General features: G+C 36.3%; 1 protein-coding gene across 1 annotated transcript in view; it reads left to right on the forward strand.

The window, feature by feature from the left end:
* The window catches only part of LOC140138168 (DNA-binding protein RFX6-like), a 32,649-nt gene extending 20,840 nt beyond the window's left edge, over positions 1–11,809 (forward strand). The window contains exons 9-17 of the mRNA XM_072160098.1: positions 977–1,140; positions 1,622–1,781; positions 2,932–3,073; positions 3,797–3,891; positions 5,431–5,548; positions 6,414–6,536; positions 8,067–8,801; positions 10,035–10,295; positions 11,038–11,809. Of these exons, the coding sequence (XP_072016199.1) occupies positions 977–1,140; positions 1,622–1,781; positions 2,932–3,073; positions 3,797–3,891; positions 5,431–5,548; positions 6,414–6,536; positions 8,067–8,801; positions 10,035–10,295; positions 11,038–11,303 (2,064 nt within the window). The 3' untranslated portion in view covers positions 11,304–11,809. The remainder of the gene's footprint in view (positions 1–976; positions 1,141–1,621; positions 1,782–2,931; positions 3,074–3,796; positions 3,892–5,430; positions 5,549–6,413; positions 6,537–8,066; positions 8,802–10,034; positions 10,296–11,037) is intronic.
* Positions 11,810–14,964: the final 3,155 nt, after the last annotated feature.

A 14,964-nucleotide genomic window follows, 5' to 3' on the forward strand; every position in this document is an offset into this window, starting at 1 on the left:
CATTGCATTGCATTACATTACATTACATTACATTACATTACATTGCATTGCATTACATTACATTACTTTACATTACATTGCATTACATTGCATTACATTGCATTACATTGCATTGCATTGCATTGCATTGCATTACTTTACTTTACTTTACATTGCATTGCATTGCATTGCATTGCATTGCATTGCATTGCAGTACATTACAGTACATTGCATTACATTACATTGCATTGCATTACATTACATTACATTACATTGCATTACTTTACATTACATTACATTACATTACATTACATTGCATTGCATTACATTACATTACATTACATTACATTGCATTGCATTGCATTGCATTGCATTACTTTACATTGCATTGCATTGCATTGCATTGCATTGCATTACATTGGATTGCATTACATTACATTACATTACATTACATTACATTACATTACATTACATATACATTACATTTACATTTACATCATTTTACATTACATTTCATTACATTACATTACATTACATTACATTACATTACATTACATTACATTACATCACATCACATCACATCACATCACATCACATCACATCACATCACATCACATCACATCACGGGCATTAATTGAGAGCCCCACAAAGTACGGAGCGCTTTACAAAATATTATACAAGTATAATACGGGTACATGCCTTGGGTGATTCCATAAATTAGGGTACGGTACCAGTAAAATTTGGTTTGGCCCTTTTACATACAGGGTGTCGCAGAATATTCTATACCGTGTTTGAAAAAAATATTTAAAATAATAATCAATAGTGTATCTAATTTTAATACATAAATACAATGGCACACATCTCACTCTCCAAGTTTTAAAATCTAAAATTCATATGTTAAATATAATGAAGAACTTTTCCGGTATATAGATCATTCTGGAACACCCTGTATACAACTGGAAGAGGAAATTTAATTTTACGTTCTCTTTATACCCAGATACAGAACTTCTTGTTACATTTCTGGCAGGGCATGCCAGAACATCTTCTACCGCTACTTGACAACCCCATTGTAAGCGATGTCCTATGTGTATGTGACTCCATTTTATATAAGACTGCGGTAGAGATTTTGATACCAGCCACCATGCAGGAGATGCCAGATGGGTAAGTAGTCTCTCGCACAGTTGTATAATACTTTGATACAGTGAATCTAGACTCGAACCATGTAGTATAGTGCAAATATGGATAATAAATTATGATCCATAACAATAAAGTAAAATTCCATCAACAAGCATGTGCTTCAAAATGAGGGGTTTTTTTTTCGAAGGACACGAAAGGCAGACACCCCCGCAAAACATATTTGGAGTTTGTGAGCAACTACATGTGCAAGCAGCTGTACAAACATGTACTATTATATTGTAATGTTTTTGTGGTGGGTGTCTGCCTTTCGTCTCATCAAAAAACAACCCAAAACAAAAAAACAACCCAAAAACTGATTTTAAAGGCATACCGGTATGCTTGTATATAGACGGAATTTTACGGTATTTACAATGGTTGTCTCAAACAAGTCATTTTATATGCAATAGATATAATAGTAGCCTACTATTGTAACAATGACTTTTATATGTTCTTTTGCACTGACTAGGCTTCTTACAGATATTCGTAAATTTGCCAAGCATTGGGAGGATTGGATCACATCATCATTAGAAAACCTTCCTGAAATCCTCCATGACGGCAAGATTCCAGTAGCTAGAAGATTTGTACAAGCATTGAAAAGGCAAACCTCATTTCTACATCTGACTCAAGTGAGTATGACAATTCAGGGCTATATTCAATATTTATTTTTATATATTTATTTTATAACGATAAATCTGAATGTGTGCTCTTTTGCGGATCTTTTTACCAATTCTCTGACATTGTTTCTCTTATTCGACTCTTCATGCACATACTTGAGCTATCTAGGCTCTTTCTGTATACCTAAATCTGTTTGAAGGTTGCACCACTCAGAGTGTAGTAGGAGTGTTTAAGTGTACGTTAGAGTTAAAGGGGCATTTCGTGATCCACAGCCTCATCCCCCCACTTTTCTCAAAAAAAGTTGAGATTTTTATATCACTGGAAACCTCTGGCTACATAGTGTTTATGTACAAAATATTTCTTGCAGATTAATTCGTTTAGCTAAGATATCGTGAAATTTGAATTTCGTTCTGGTGCACCAGAACGAAATTACAACGCATTGTCTATGGAGCAGTGTAATACACATAATCATGCATAACTCGCGAACGCAAAATCGGAATCAACTGAAATTTTGGGAATAGGTTTTTTCGTGGATATCTAATGAAAAATGACATAAATAGAGGATGCTTGGATCACGAAATACTCCTTTAACTTACGATTTATATTAGTTTGTAAGCCAAGGGTTTGTAAGTTCTTTAATTACTTACCATGCTTTATAGTGTTGAGGGAAGTTTTCGAGCCAAGGGGGTTCTCTATTCGCGCATCTATGCAATGGTGTCGATAAACCACGAACGTTTTTAAGGTGACGTGGTATGCGTGTGACGTGAGCAAAGACGTAGGTGATGTTCATAACAAAAAGACACAACGCACAAAACTGTGTCCATAATCATGATAATGCAACACATGGTTGAATATACAATATACGCACCTATAGAAATACCGTAAAACCTTGTCTACAAGCATATAAAGTGTTTTGATGAAAGCAGTCCTGGATGAAAGCTAAATTAATCCAGGCGCCATCTATCGACACAATTATAACATTATGGAATTTGAGCAACCAATACAAGTATATAAACACTCAGGACCAATATCTATTGTATTGTCATATTTGTGGCTGGTTCATATTAATCAAGCTTTCATCAAAAGCACTCTATATGCTTGTAGACGAGGTTTTACGGTATTCAGTCAGTCATATGTATTGCACACTCCTTTCTACTGCAGACATCCCGACCAGTTTTATTTGACCAGCAGCTTGTAGATCAGATGATATCAGACATAGAGAAAGTAGATTTATCCAGTATAGGTTCACAAGCATTGCTGACTACAGCTGCTGACGACTCCGATATGGAACTCAACGCAGAATGTAAGTGCATGGGAAATTGACAATAATTATGCCTTTTATTAATTTAATGCAACATAAAAAGTCAAAGTTTTGGAATATTTCCCCCAATATCAAGAGCTATTTTAAGAACCGCTGAACCAATACTAGGCTTGCTTGTACTAATTTTAATGCATATTTCATGCTGAATCTAAATATGGTCATGAAAATGTACAATTCTGAAATTGTTGAATTAAAAAAAACATTGAAACTTGTCGTCTGCAGTCGACACCCGCGTGGAGAGTTACAACTCACCAATATTTGGGCTTCCAACGTGAAATGCCATTTGAAGTTTTAATGTATGTAAATGTAATTTACGTCGTGTCAAGTACTTGGGCATGTTGGGTGAGAACTAAAACGCTACTACAACTGGAGTGGTTGCAAACGAACTTGTGTCACACGTTATGTTTGATTGATTCTAGAAGTATTCAACTCATTTCAATTCAATATTTAAAAAAAGCAACAAAGCCTACAGAAACAGTTGTTTGATCTAATTTATTTTGCAGTGGAAAACAATCTGCATATTAGAAATTAAGATTATCGATCGCGTTGCTTTATATGGATGTCACCGTTTAACCTCAATTTCAATTTTCAGGTGGTATTTTCATACTAAAATATCTTAAAATGACCAGTAAAACTAAAACTCTAAAGCCCAACATTCGTAGAAAACAAGAAGTCATGTATATATTTTCTTTTATTTATGTGTAGTTCTGAATGAATTTAAAGAATTATTAAAGAAGCAGGCTACAGTGGAAGCTTTTACAGAGTGGCTGGATCAAGTCGTGGAAACAAAAGTCATAAAGGTAAAGGTACATTTGATTGCATGATATCAACTCTCTTGTATGTATTTTTGTGTGGGTACATGTGCACATTTTAAACAAGCCATAATGATTTGTTCCTTGTTTCGCCAAAATACCTAGCACTAAAATGTTCTTAAAACGTTATAAACGTGTTATAACCACGTTATGGTTTGAAAATGTTTAATAACATTTGAAAATGTTTAATAACATTTGAGTATGGGGTTATATGAAGGTCATGCAAAACGAATTATATGAAAAAACAACAACACTACAACCTACAACATCGTTTGAAATAATGTTTTGTAAGATATTTTGTTTCATATATTTTTGAAAAATATTTTGTCAACTCTTGGATAACATTTATAATGTATGAAGTTTTCAAAAATGTTTTTGGAACGTTATTACAACATGTTATTCCCTATATATTGCCCAACAATAAAACAATTCCGGTAAAACGTTTGCTGGGTATTCTAAGACGAGTTTCGTTAACCCCAATTTTCTTACAGAGCCCCTGATTGGTTAGTTACATGATATAGTCATCTGAGTAACCAATCAAAATATAGCTTATCTCTTACACTTTTCAGCTTAATCCCTTTCATCCCTACTGACTATTCTTATCATATCTTTGATTGGCTCAATACATGGCATAGTCATGATTTTGTTTTAAACTTTTGATTCAAACACAAGGAATTAATTCCTACCTCGGAATTTTCAGATGGTACTCCATCTTTCATCAGCGAGTGAGTGACTGTATCAGGTCGTGATCTTTTTGATCTTTGACCTGATAACAGACCGGGTAACAGACTCATAGACTCCTGAGAATTTGAACCGGCCCCGTCTTTGTTGAGAGATGGTTGGTTGGCTTTGATGTGAACTGCTTCCTTGACTCCACGTTGGAACCACCTGCTGTCCCTGTCGAGTATGTGAACTTTATATAAGTCCACGAAATGTCCAGGAGACTCGATGTGGATGTGGTTTGAGACCTATGATGCTGTACTACTGGCCTCCTATATGTTCCTGAAACCTTGTTTTCAAGGAGCGTTCAGTTTCACCAATGTAAGCTTCCTTGCACTGTCCGGTTACAGTTTTGACCTGGCAAGGGATGTAATATACCGGACCTGTAATGTCCTTCTTTTCTGTCTTGTCCTTGGGTGACACAAGGATTTGTCTTAGTGTGCTGATGAAAGATGGAGTACCGTCTGAAAATTCCGAGGTAGGAATTAATTCCTTGTGTTTGGATCAAAAGTTTAAATCAAAATCATGATTTATACCAACACAGATGAACTTTCATGAACGATGGCATAGTCATCTTTACAACCAATCAAAAGTAGTTCTTTGAGGCTGATAAATCGGCTGGTAGTGGTAGTATAGTGTCTATGGGGTTAATGATGTCGAATAATCAACCGATTTCATCACCGTCCATAAATGCATTTGTGAACCTTATTTTGAGTTTTACATAATACTATGGTGTCGTTGAATTTGCTAAGTTTAGCTGTTGACTTCAAATCAATTCAATAATGTATTTCATCCGTCTACTTACAGCCTAGCAAACAGAACGGACGGTCAATGAAGAAGCGAGCCCAGGACTTCCTGCTCAAGTGGTCATTCTTTGGCGCTCGTGTGATGCATAACCTGACACTAAATAATGCACAAAGTTTTGGTGAGACAATGATTTTGTTTAGATTTGCTTTGAAGGCTTGCATCAGAAAAAAACAACTTCTACTTTGTCTTAAACATACAAAGTTTCGGTGAGACAATGATTTTGTTTAGATTTGCTTTCGAAGGCCTGCATCAGAAAAAAACTTCTACTTTGTCTTAAACATATCCTCAAGGGCCCATTTCCCGCCCATATTGTCCAACGTAAACAACATGCCATAGATGTTAGTATAGATTTCAAATGGATTCACCCATTCAGGTAACCCTATTTGAAATTCACATTCCCTGTGTGGAATATTAAAGGCATGTCTTCCACAGGGGGTGTTGTGTGGATTTCAATTGGAATAGCCCAATTCGATCCTTTGGAGTGATCTCATTATGGACCCAATAGTTCTTTACAATATACTTATCGCCAGTGTGATCTGGTACCATGAAATGAGCGTAAAGTCGTAAGTTGGTAGTTTCAGACATCCTGGCTGCTGAGTCGATATTCTTCGTTTGCCGCGCACCTGTACAAGCCATGTCCTTCGGGAATGGTCCATTGTGCCCCCATTCACAAAGGACATACAGATATATATACTATTGGCTTGAACAGGTGCGGTGATACAAAGAAAGAATACCAACGCAGTAGCCTGGAAATTACTAACTTGCGACTTCACGCTCATTTCGTGGTAGCAGATCACATTTGTGCAAATCAGCCCAACGTATAATATTACTAAAAGATTTAAAAGACAAACCGAAATGCTTTTGGCAAACCATACTGTATGGAAAGTTTGTGTATAATCAGATCATTAGTTGTTGTAGATGTAAGTCTTTATTCCAACATGTTCCAATAACCCTTCTTACATTGTTTTCTTTTAATTGAACAGCTTCATTCCATCTCATCAGGATGCTACTAGATGAATACATACTGTTAGCTGTAGAGTGCCAATTCAACAATGAAAAGGAAAACGAGTTACAGAATAAACTAGACAAACATTGCAAAGGATCAGGTAAGACGATAATCAGATTACGTCTTCAGTGAACGGCTCTTTTCAGAGCCACCAAAAACTTTTAAATTAGCAGATTATTATAGATGAATACATACTGCTAGCTGTAGAGTGTTAATTCAACAATGAAAAGGAAAACGAGTTACAGAACAAACTAGACAAACACTGCAAAGGATCAGGTAAGACGATAATCAGGTTCAGTCATCAGTGAACGGCTCTTTTCAGAGCCACCAGAATCTTTTAAATTAGCACTGAGATATTATAGGCGAGGTCTGTTTGTTCACTGTTCACAAGGGGCAGTCTTCAGGGAAAGTATGCAAAGGGCGGGCTACATGTCTCATACTTGGGTACGTTGTCTACTCCTTATGAAAGCTTGGTAGCATGCCATAACCCTTAAAAGAGCCGTTGGCGTCTGAGCACTATCTGCCGATCTAACATTGCCTCTGATTTGTTAATTACATGATATTTTCACTTTAATCACCAATCTGAATGGAGCTTTGCAAATAATTCACCCAATTATTTTGCGTTGTGAAATTATTCTAACAATGTTGCTGATTGGGCCAATTAATAATGAAAACTTCTTTTTGGCCAATCGGCAGGTAGTTCTCATGGGGTTAACTTGATTGCCATCCTTCTAGCGCACACCATAACGTTTCTCCCATTTCTGATGTTATCATCCCATTCTGACCGCCTCCCTCCTTTCCGTCCCTTTGCTCAGATCTCTCCTTCAATAGTCGATAGGACTAGATGGTTACTTCTTGCATTTTTGTTTGCAATGATCATACTTGGATAGATTTCTTATCTTAATCATTTCTAGAAGTCCTTCCTTCTCTGGCACTCCGATGGTTTCTCTAACCCACTCGTTTGTTGTCTCCAGCCCCGGGTCACCAGCTCGCTCTTAGAACTCAGAGACAGTAATACTATACAATAATTCTAATTATATTCAAAGTAAATGTAACAATTATGGTTGGCGTCAATATGCATTACTACTACTACTACTACAAATTGACATTTAATACCGCGCCGAAAACCCAAAAAACAATTTGCACTAAGGCGCATGAAAACAAAAACAATGGATGAAAACAAGAATAATATAATACATAAAACATCATAACATCAGATAGTGTCCAACAAAGTCAAGCAAAATGAATACAGTTACTGATTGAAAGCAATATTGAACAGATGTTGTTTAAGCAGTTTCTTGAAAATGTCAATTGAAGAGGCAGTTTTAATATGTTCTGGTAAAGCATTCCATAGTTTTGGTCCATAACAAGAAAATGATCTGTCTGCAAAGGTTGAATTCTTGGTCTTGTGCTCAGTGAGTATGAAAGAGGCAGTCGAAGTTGAACGAAGACGACGATGAGAAGATTATTGGGGAAGAGTGTTGTTGAACGCCGGATATCCTTCTGTTCTGTGTTAGTTGATCTTTCTTGCGATTTCCTTTGGTATTGAAGTTATAAGACACGAATTACTATATTATTGCATTCGTGGCATTCCGTACAGAAGATATTTAATGTTCACTTCTTTTTACAGCAGATCATCATCATCACCATCAAAGACCTTTGTCGAACCAGCCTGGAACATGCTTTCTTGCAAATCGGAATTCCAATCTTCAGAAGCAGCAGAGCAACGCCGATCCATCGGGTATCAAACGGGAAGAATATTACGATAGGTTTGCCATACCTGGTTATGGCAACCACGTGATTAACGGAGACGGGAACTCACAATATGCAATGTCTACTCAATACGGAGCTCAATCTTCAACTTTAACTCCATTGAATGGTGCTCGTGGAAACTCAATGATGTTAACCCCACCTATTTCACCTATAGTGGTCAATCCTATTAGAAATACTAATATGAACCAGGGTCAGCGAGTTGGACTGACATCCCTGGATGGTACCAATCATCAAACATTAATGCATCAATCCAGTGGCCATTCATATCCGTATCTATCGCACTTAGGGCAGACGGATTCGTACCCGCCACCTTCAAGACAATATCTTAGTGGTTATCAAGGTTCTTACCCATTCAGATCGTCGTATAATACATCACCATTTGCCAAATCGGATTCAGACGTTTCTACGCCAATGTATCCTTTCTCCGATGCTGACCAGTACCGTGACAATGGTTATTACAACAGTTGTGCAATGAATCCCGTAACTGGTGTTCACGAAGGAGGAGTCATACAAACCGCACCAAACCATAGTAGAAGTGCCTTCAATATGGGCCCACCTGCATATGGATACACCAATGGATATCAGAATGAAGGTATTTCTTTGATTATATTTTTACAATATTAACACTTTGAAAAACAGATGTGGAAATGAGAGTACAAACTGACCAGTTGTCCTGGGCCAGTTGTAGTCCTATTAAATGCAAGGCATATTTGATGGCCTTGGGAAAGTTAACCCATATTTGCAAAGCTGTCCATACCTTCAAGGTAAAACTAACCTACTCGCATTACTGTCTGATCGGCTGTTTTCGTGGGAAACGATGATTTTCAATATGGGGCTGTTAAAGTTGGTAAACAAAACGGTACATTAAATGTTCATTCCCCTCTTGTATGCTTATTGTTTACGAATTTATCAATGTAAACATTGATCCAGTAAACTCCAAACATTTTAAAAACGTTTTAAACTGGTTATATTTAGGGATTAAACTGGTTATATTTAGGGAGTGAGGTTTGGTAAAACAAAATGGTTTAAATGACATTAAATGTCGGGTTTTATAAAAGTCATAAAAATGTTTTTAATATGTTTTGTATGAAAACTAAAACAACATTTAAAATGTTGTCAAAATGTTACTGTAAAATATGTTTGCAAACATCTTTTGCAAAATATTATGGCAACACTTACTTAGAATTGTTTGCAGAAACTCTCCAAGAAATGTTTTTGACTGGTATGAAAGTTTTATACCTTTCATGTACCCTTTATATAAACTGTCATTTAAACGTTTTCTGGTAACCTTTTCTTACCTTTTACGAATGATATCGGAAACATTTTATGTTTACTTGATAAGCCTCAACCACTCAGTTGGCAAAAGTTACTGACGACCGTACCTTGGATTTATAGTGGGGTACAACAATAATAAAATGTATTGATGTGCCAGGTAAAACCGCATTATGCATTATGTTTTGTTACCTGGAGAGATTTGAGCATGTCTCACCTCCTTTTTCAACCAAATCGACGGTAATAAGTAGTGAGGGATCAACATTTAGCCACAAAGTGCCTCAAGCAAAACTCACATCCTGGGAACTAAATACATTTTTATGTAACTCATTGACCCATGTGTGCCATATACTGCCTCTAGCTATAATGACAGCCTGCAGGTCAACTCATTGACAGATATACCAACCTCAGGAGGGAATTCATTTCTTGATCAATTCTCTTCAGGTAGTGAAACACAATGGTCAATAATAACGGCATGTATAAATCCAACAAAAAATGCACTTTTACAGTTTCTTTTAGTTTATACTATATACTTCAATTATTTTTATCACAGCTTGTTTTGCTCAAGATCCTTACGGCCACTCACTATCATCACAGACGACACATCAAAGAACGCCTCCAGCAGCTGAGCATGTGTCTGTCATAAGTTCAGTCGAAGCTCAAAGAAGTCGGCATGATATTGAAGCAACTGCTGCCGGTCAACAACAGCTTGGTTTTAGCGAGACAAATGATCCATTGAATATTTTAGATGGATCACAACGAAAAGCTAAAGAATGGAATGGAGGCAGTCCTGGACATCGTCACAGCCCAACAGGTGAATTTATAAGTACAATGTAACTGGCATCTTTCTCTCAATGCGTTAATAACCTAACGGTGATAAGGTGTACGCAGTCCACCGCTTTTACTTCGTCTTTCAGAACATATAAACGGCTCTTTTTGGAGCCACCACGTTAATGATGTGATGTGTAGAGAAGGGTCTTGTGCCACTCAATTTAAAGATCAACGTGCAACATAAAAAGTCCTAAGTTTTGAGATATTTTCTCAAAATCTCAAGAACCTGTGGTGAACCAATACTAGGCTTGTTTGTACTCATTTTAATGCATTTTTCATGCTGATTCCAAATATGGTCATAAAAATGTATACGTATCTGAAATTGTTGAATTTTAAAAATAAATTTTGACACCCGCGTGGAGAGAGTTAATGATTAGCCCTGCTCGTTGTGTAGACAATAAATAGGGTCAGATCTAAGGTTATAGTTGTTATAGCGAATAATAGCATCTTTATCAGGTGACGTCAGTCAAGTCAAATTCCCGGTGAAGTTGGCAGTCAACCCGTCGTTGGCTCTCGACTATCATATGTTTATGTAACGTTGCGATTGCGATCACCACAGTGTCTTCTTTCTTTCTTTTTCATGGAAAATTTGAGCTAGCTTGAAATACCCCTGCATGTGCAAGGAACGTACTGACAATTGCCTGGTCTATGGGGTCTATCCGTACGAAACTCTGGTACCTTTCTTATCTGACCACGTGTTTATGTTTATGTTTTAAAAATTACAGTTAACCAACAACATATGAGTAACCATGGATCCCACCAGGCTACTTGTCATTCTAACGCAGACTACACTCATGTTCCTGATAGGGGTGTTTATAGTGATGAGGGGCATCTACACGCACCGATATCACAGGGTCAACATCATTTATCATCGAGTGAATCTACTGCTACAACTACACCTCCTATAAGTGCGGCTATTTCTCACCTGGTTAATAATGAATATGGTCCGCCCCTTCCACCAATCAATACAGTGTTCAGTGGTTATGAATAAAGATGACCAATTAAGGGTGATTATTCTCATAAGGTGGGTCGGACCAGTTCAGGGTGTACGAACTTTTTACACATTTTCGGTTTGTATATTTCCCACACAAATGAATGAAACGTTCTGCGAGACATTCGGACAGGGGTGCAATGAATATAAGAAAACCCCTAAATAAAAAGCTTCGTATGTCTTTTGTGGAATGCGCTGTTCTCCTCAAACAAAGTCGATTTTAGCAAAAATAGTCCAAAATAGTCAAATTACCCAATTTCGGCAAAATTTGACGATAAAACATGGAATGATGTGAGAAATCTTATTGAATTAGACATTTATTCAAATCAACTACAGTGAAACAAATATATGTTAACATTCGCATGGTCTCGACGTTCTTGACTTCCGATCGCTGTAAAAAAAGCGTCAAATAACAATATTTGTATCTCAACACGCAGATTCAAAGTATGTTATAGTTTATGAAGCAGAAACATTCCGTCCACCAGGGCCACCAGAACAATGAATTGAAACTACTGTCTGTTCAATTAGCTTAGATTCTTGAATTTTTAAGATATTTGAAAAAATAAAAATTGTGGTCAAAGTCATCAAAGAGAAGTGTTAGCACAGCCTTAGACCTATCGTGATTTATACTTTTCAAATTCTAAAGTTCAATTTAAAACACCATTTCTTTTCAATTTTGGTCTTTTCCCGCGATATTTTTATAAAAAGCTGTAGAACGTCGGGTACCATAAACTTTTTTGAATCAATCCATTTAGAGCAATGGGGACGAATGTCATAATGCGATGAGATAGTAGGCCTATTTATTCGACCATCCGCATCAGGAAGTATTGTCCAACAAAATAGCTATTTGCCAGTATAGGCCTACATGAGTATGCCTAAATTGTTTATTTATTTATTTATTTATTTATTTATTTATTTATTTATTGTGCGAATGGGTCTGAGAAGGTGTAGACCTATAATAGGCCTATTATAAAACTACACATTTATTTTCAATTTGTTATTTCGTTTTGTTTGTTGAATACAAACTATGAGAAGGACATTTGGAAACAAAAGAACTTTTGTACAAGAAAATATTATTTAAAACAATCAGGTTACAGAAAACAATTCTTGTAAAGTCACTGTATCTGAAAATGTCAAGCGAATGCTGATATTCTTGGGAAGGAATGATGGTATTAAACAAAACTCAATTTACATTGTAAACCAGTTGAAATAAGAACGAAATCTATGATCATTGGTTATGAAATAAATAATGCTCAGAATAATGTTATGCATAAAACGTAATCGCGCTATATAATTTCGTGTAACAAAACCTAGTAATAGAACCTATCCAATAACCGGAACGGTATAACAATTGAAATGGCAGGCAGATTGGTGGACAGATTTCTTTGTATTTGGGTAGGGTCTATGCCCTAAGTTGAGAATGGACCGTCCCACTCGATTGGTAAAAAGGTCGCGAACCCTTTTGGTGGACCCAAGTAACAGCCTAAAATAAGGCAAAATTGAAAAGAAAGGGGGTTTTTACTTGAACTTTGGAATTTGAAAAGTATAAATCACGTTAGGTCTAAGGCTGTGCTGATACTTTTCTTTGATGACTTTGGCCACAATTTTTTATTTTTTCAAATATCTTAAAAATTCAAGAATCTAAGCTAATTGAACAGACAGTAGGCGTCATGACTTTGGCCTTACGTCATTTCGTGAGAAGTTCCTGTTCATTTTGTTTTTTGAACTGAAATCCAATCCACATGGGCCACCAAATCAATGTAACCATGCAGCCAATTTTCTAATGGGGTTAAGGGGGTCTAATCCAAGATGGCGGCTAAGTTAAATTTAAAACAATCAACATGGTCCGATTAAGTTGTATTATATCTCAAATTCTGCCTCTAATCATAAGGAACAAAAAAGTTTAGGTCGCATATCGCTGGGATGATTGGTTAATAAGTTAGATGGTAAAATAATTATGTAAAAGGTGATTCTCTGATTTAAGCAAAAATGGTCTCAAATTATCCAGCTTGACACAAGGAAACAAAATATTATAGTTTGCCATATCTAAAATGCATATGGTAATAAAACTGCAGGTCAAAGGTCAACCAATAGAAACCACCATATGATCCTATGTTACCATGGTCACCTTGACAATATTATATCAACTAGCATTAAAATTTTAAAATTTGGATTAGGCCTATTTGCCTATTATGAACTTTTTTCTGGGGTCTATGGTTGAATAGGCTGGTTTCACATCATCGATGTTATGAAATTCCCATTGTTCCTACGTAAGAAAATGAGCCAATGGACGTGATGAATAAAGATCGTATTTTTAGATCATTGCTGTATAGAAATGAAATGTCAGTAGTATGGTGATTTTCTATACATACTTTTAAAAAACAATAATCATGCTGGCAGGCTATCGCCAATAAGTCTGAATTAGTGTAGATTGATAATCATTTACCCACGAGAACACAAGTACGAACAACCACACAAATATGGCGCCATGATGTCAGGTCAGGTGTCAAGGTTTTTGTGCCCAAATACAACTTTATTTTCATACATGTCATGCCTGTCACTTATTTCCTTCGTATTATTGATATGAAATCCTAATCCTTATTATTGGAAAAGGTCATTCCTTTATCAAATTAGAAGACTTTCTTGGAAAAACAAATCACTGCTGCCTGATGGGATCATATATTTCCGGTGGTCGTGACCGCGATTGAGGGCGTTTTTACTCTCTTCAACAGGTACGATTCGCCAAACTTACGACACCTTTATGTGGTGACCTCAATCACATGGGCCGAATAAGAGTTGATGTGAATTATTCATAACCGATCGATAACTTGCCTCAATTTGTTGACAGGAAGCCAACCAAATTTGCCATAGGTTTGCGTGGCTAAGACAAACACCGTGAATTTGGTACCACCCCCTGATCAGGACTATACCAGGCACAAAAAGAAACTTTTAATTTTGGGGTTTGAAGGTTTGGAGGCTCATATCTTGGTCAATTCTTGTTCGATTTTCACGAACAGGGTGTCAAATGAGAAAGCAAAGTCCAATGAACAAAATGTATATTTTAGAATAATCCAAAATCATCAAGTTGTTGAACAGCAAAGATGAAGATAACCGACGAGTTTCTTTTTGTGCCTGGTGTATATAGCATAGCCTTTAAGTAGTGAAGTTGAGTTGAGAGATTCCGATCGGCCAATAATAATAATAATAATAATAATAATAACACTAATAATAATAATAATAATAATAATAATAATAATAATAAAATAATAATAAAATGTATAACTATTACGTTAGAAATTAAAAGTTCAGAAAAACTGTGGCAATGAGTGTTCTGTTCAAACCAAATTGAACGTAACGTTTTTCTTTGTTAGCAATAGTTACACCTGCTGGTCGGGTTCTGTAAATATCTTAACCCCCTGAGCACTACCTGCCGATCTAACATTGCCTCTGATTGGTCAATTACATGATATCTTCACTTCAATCACCAATCAGAATGGAGCTTTGCAAATAACTCACCTCAATTTATTTGCGTGGTGAAATTATTCTAACAATGTTGCTGATTGGTCCAATTGATAATGGAAACTTCTTTTTGGCCAATCGGCAGGTAGTTCTCATGGGGTTTGTAATAAAATTATTCTTGTTACATGCGTATTTAAAAAGT

This window comes from Amphiura filiformis, chromosome 17 (genome assembly GCF_039555335.1).
Source record: "Amphiura filiformis chromosome 17, Afil_fr2py, whole genome shotgun sequence".
Taxonomy (NCBI): Eukaryota; Metazoa; Echinodermata; class Ophiuroidea; order Amphilepidida; family Amphiuridae; genus Amphiura; species Amphiura filiformis.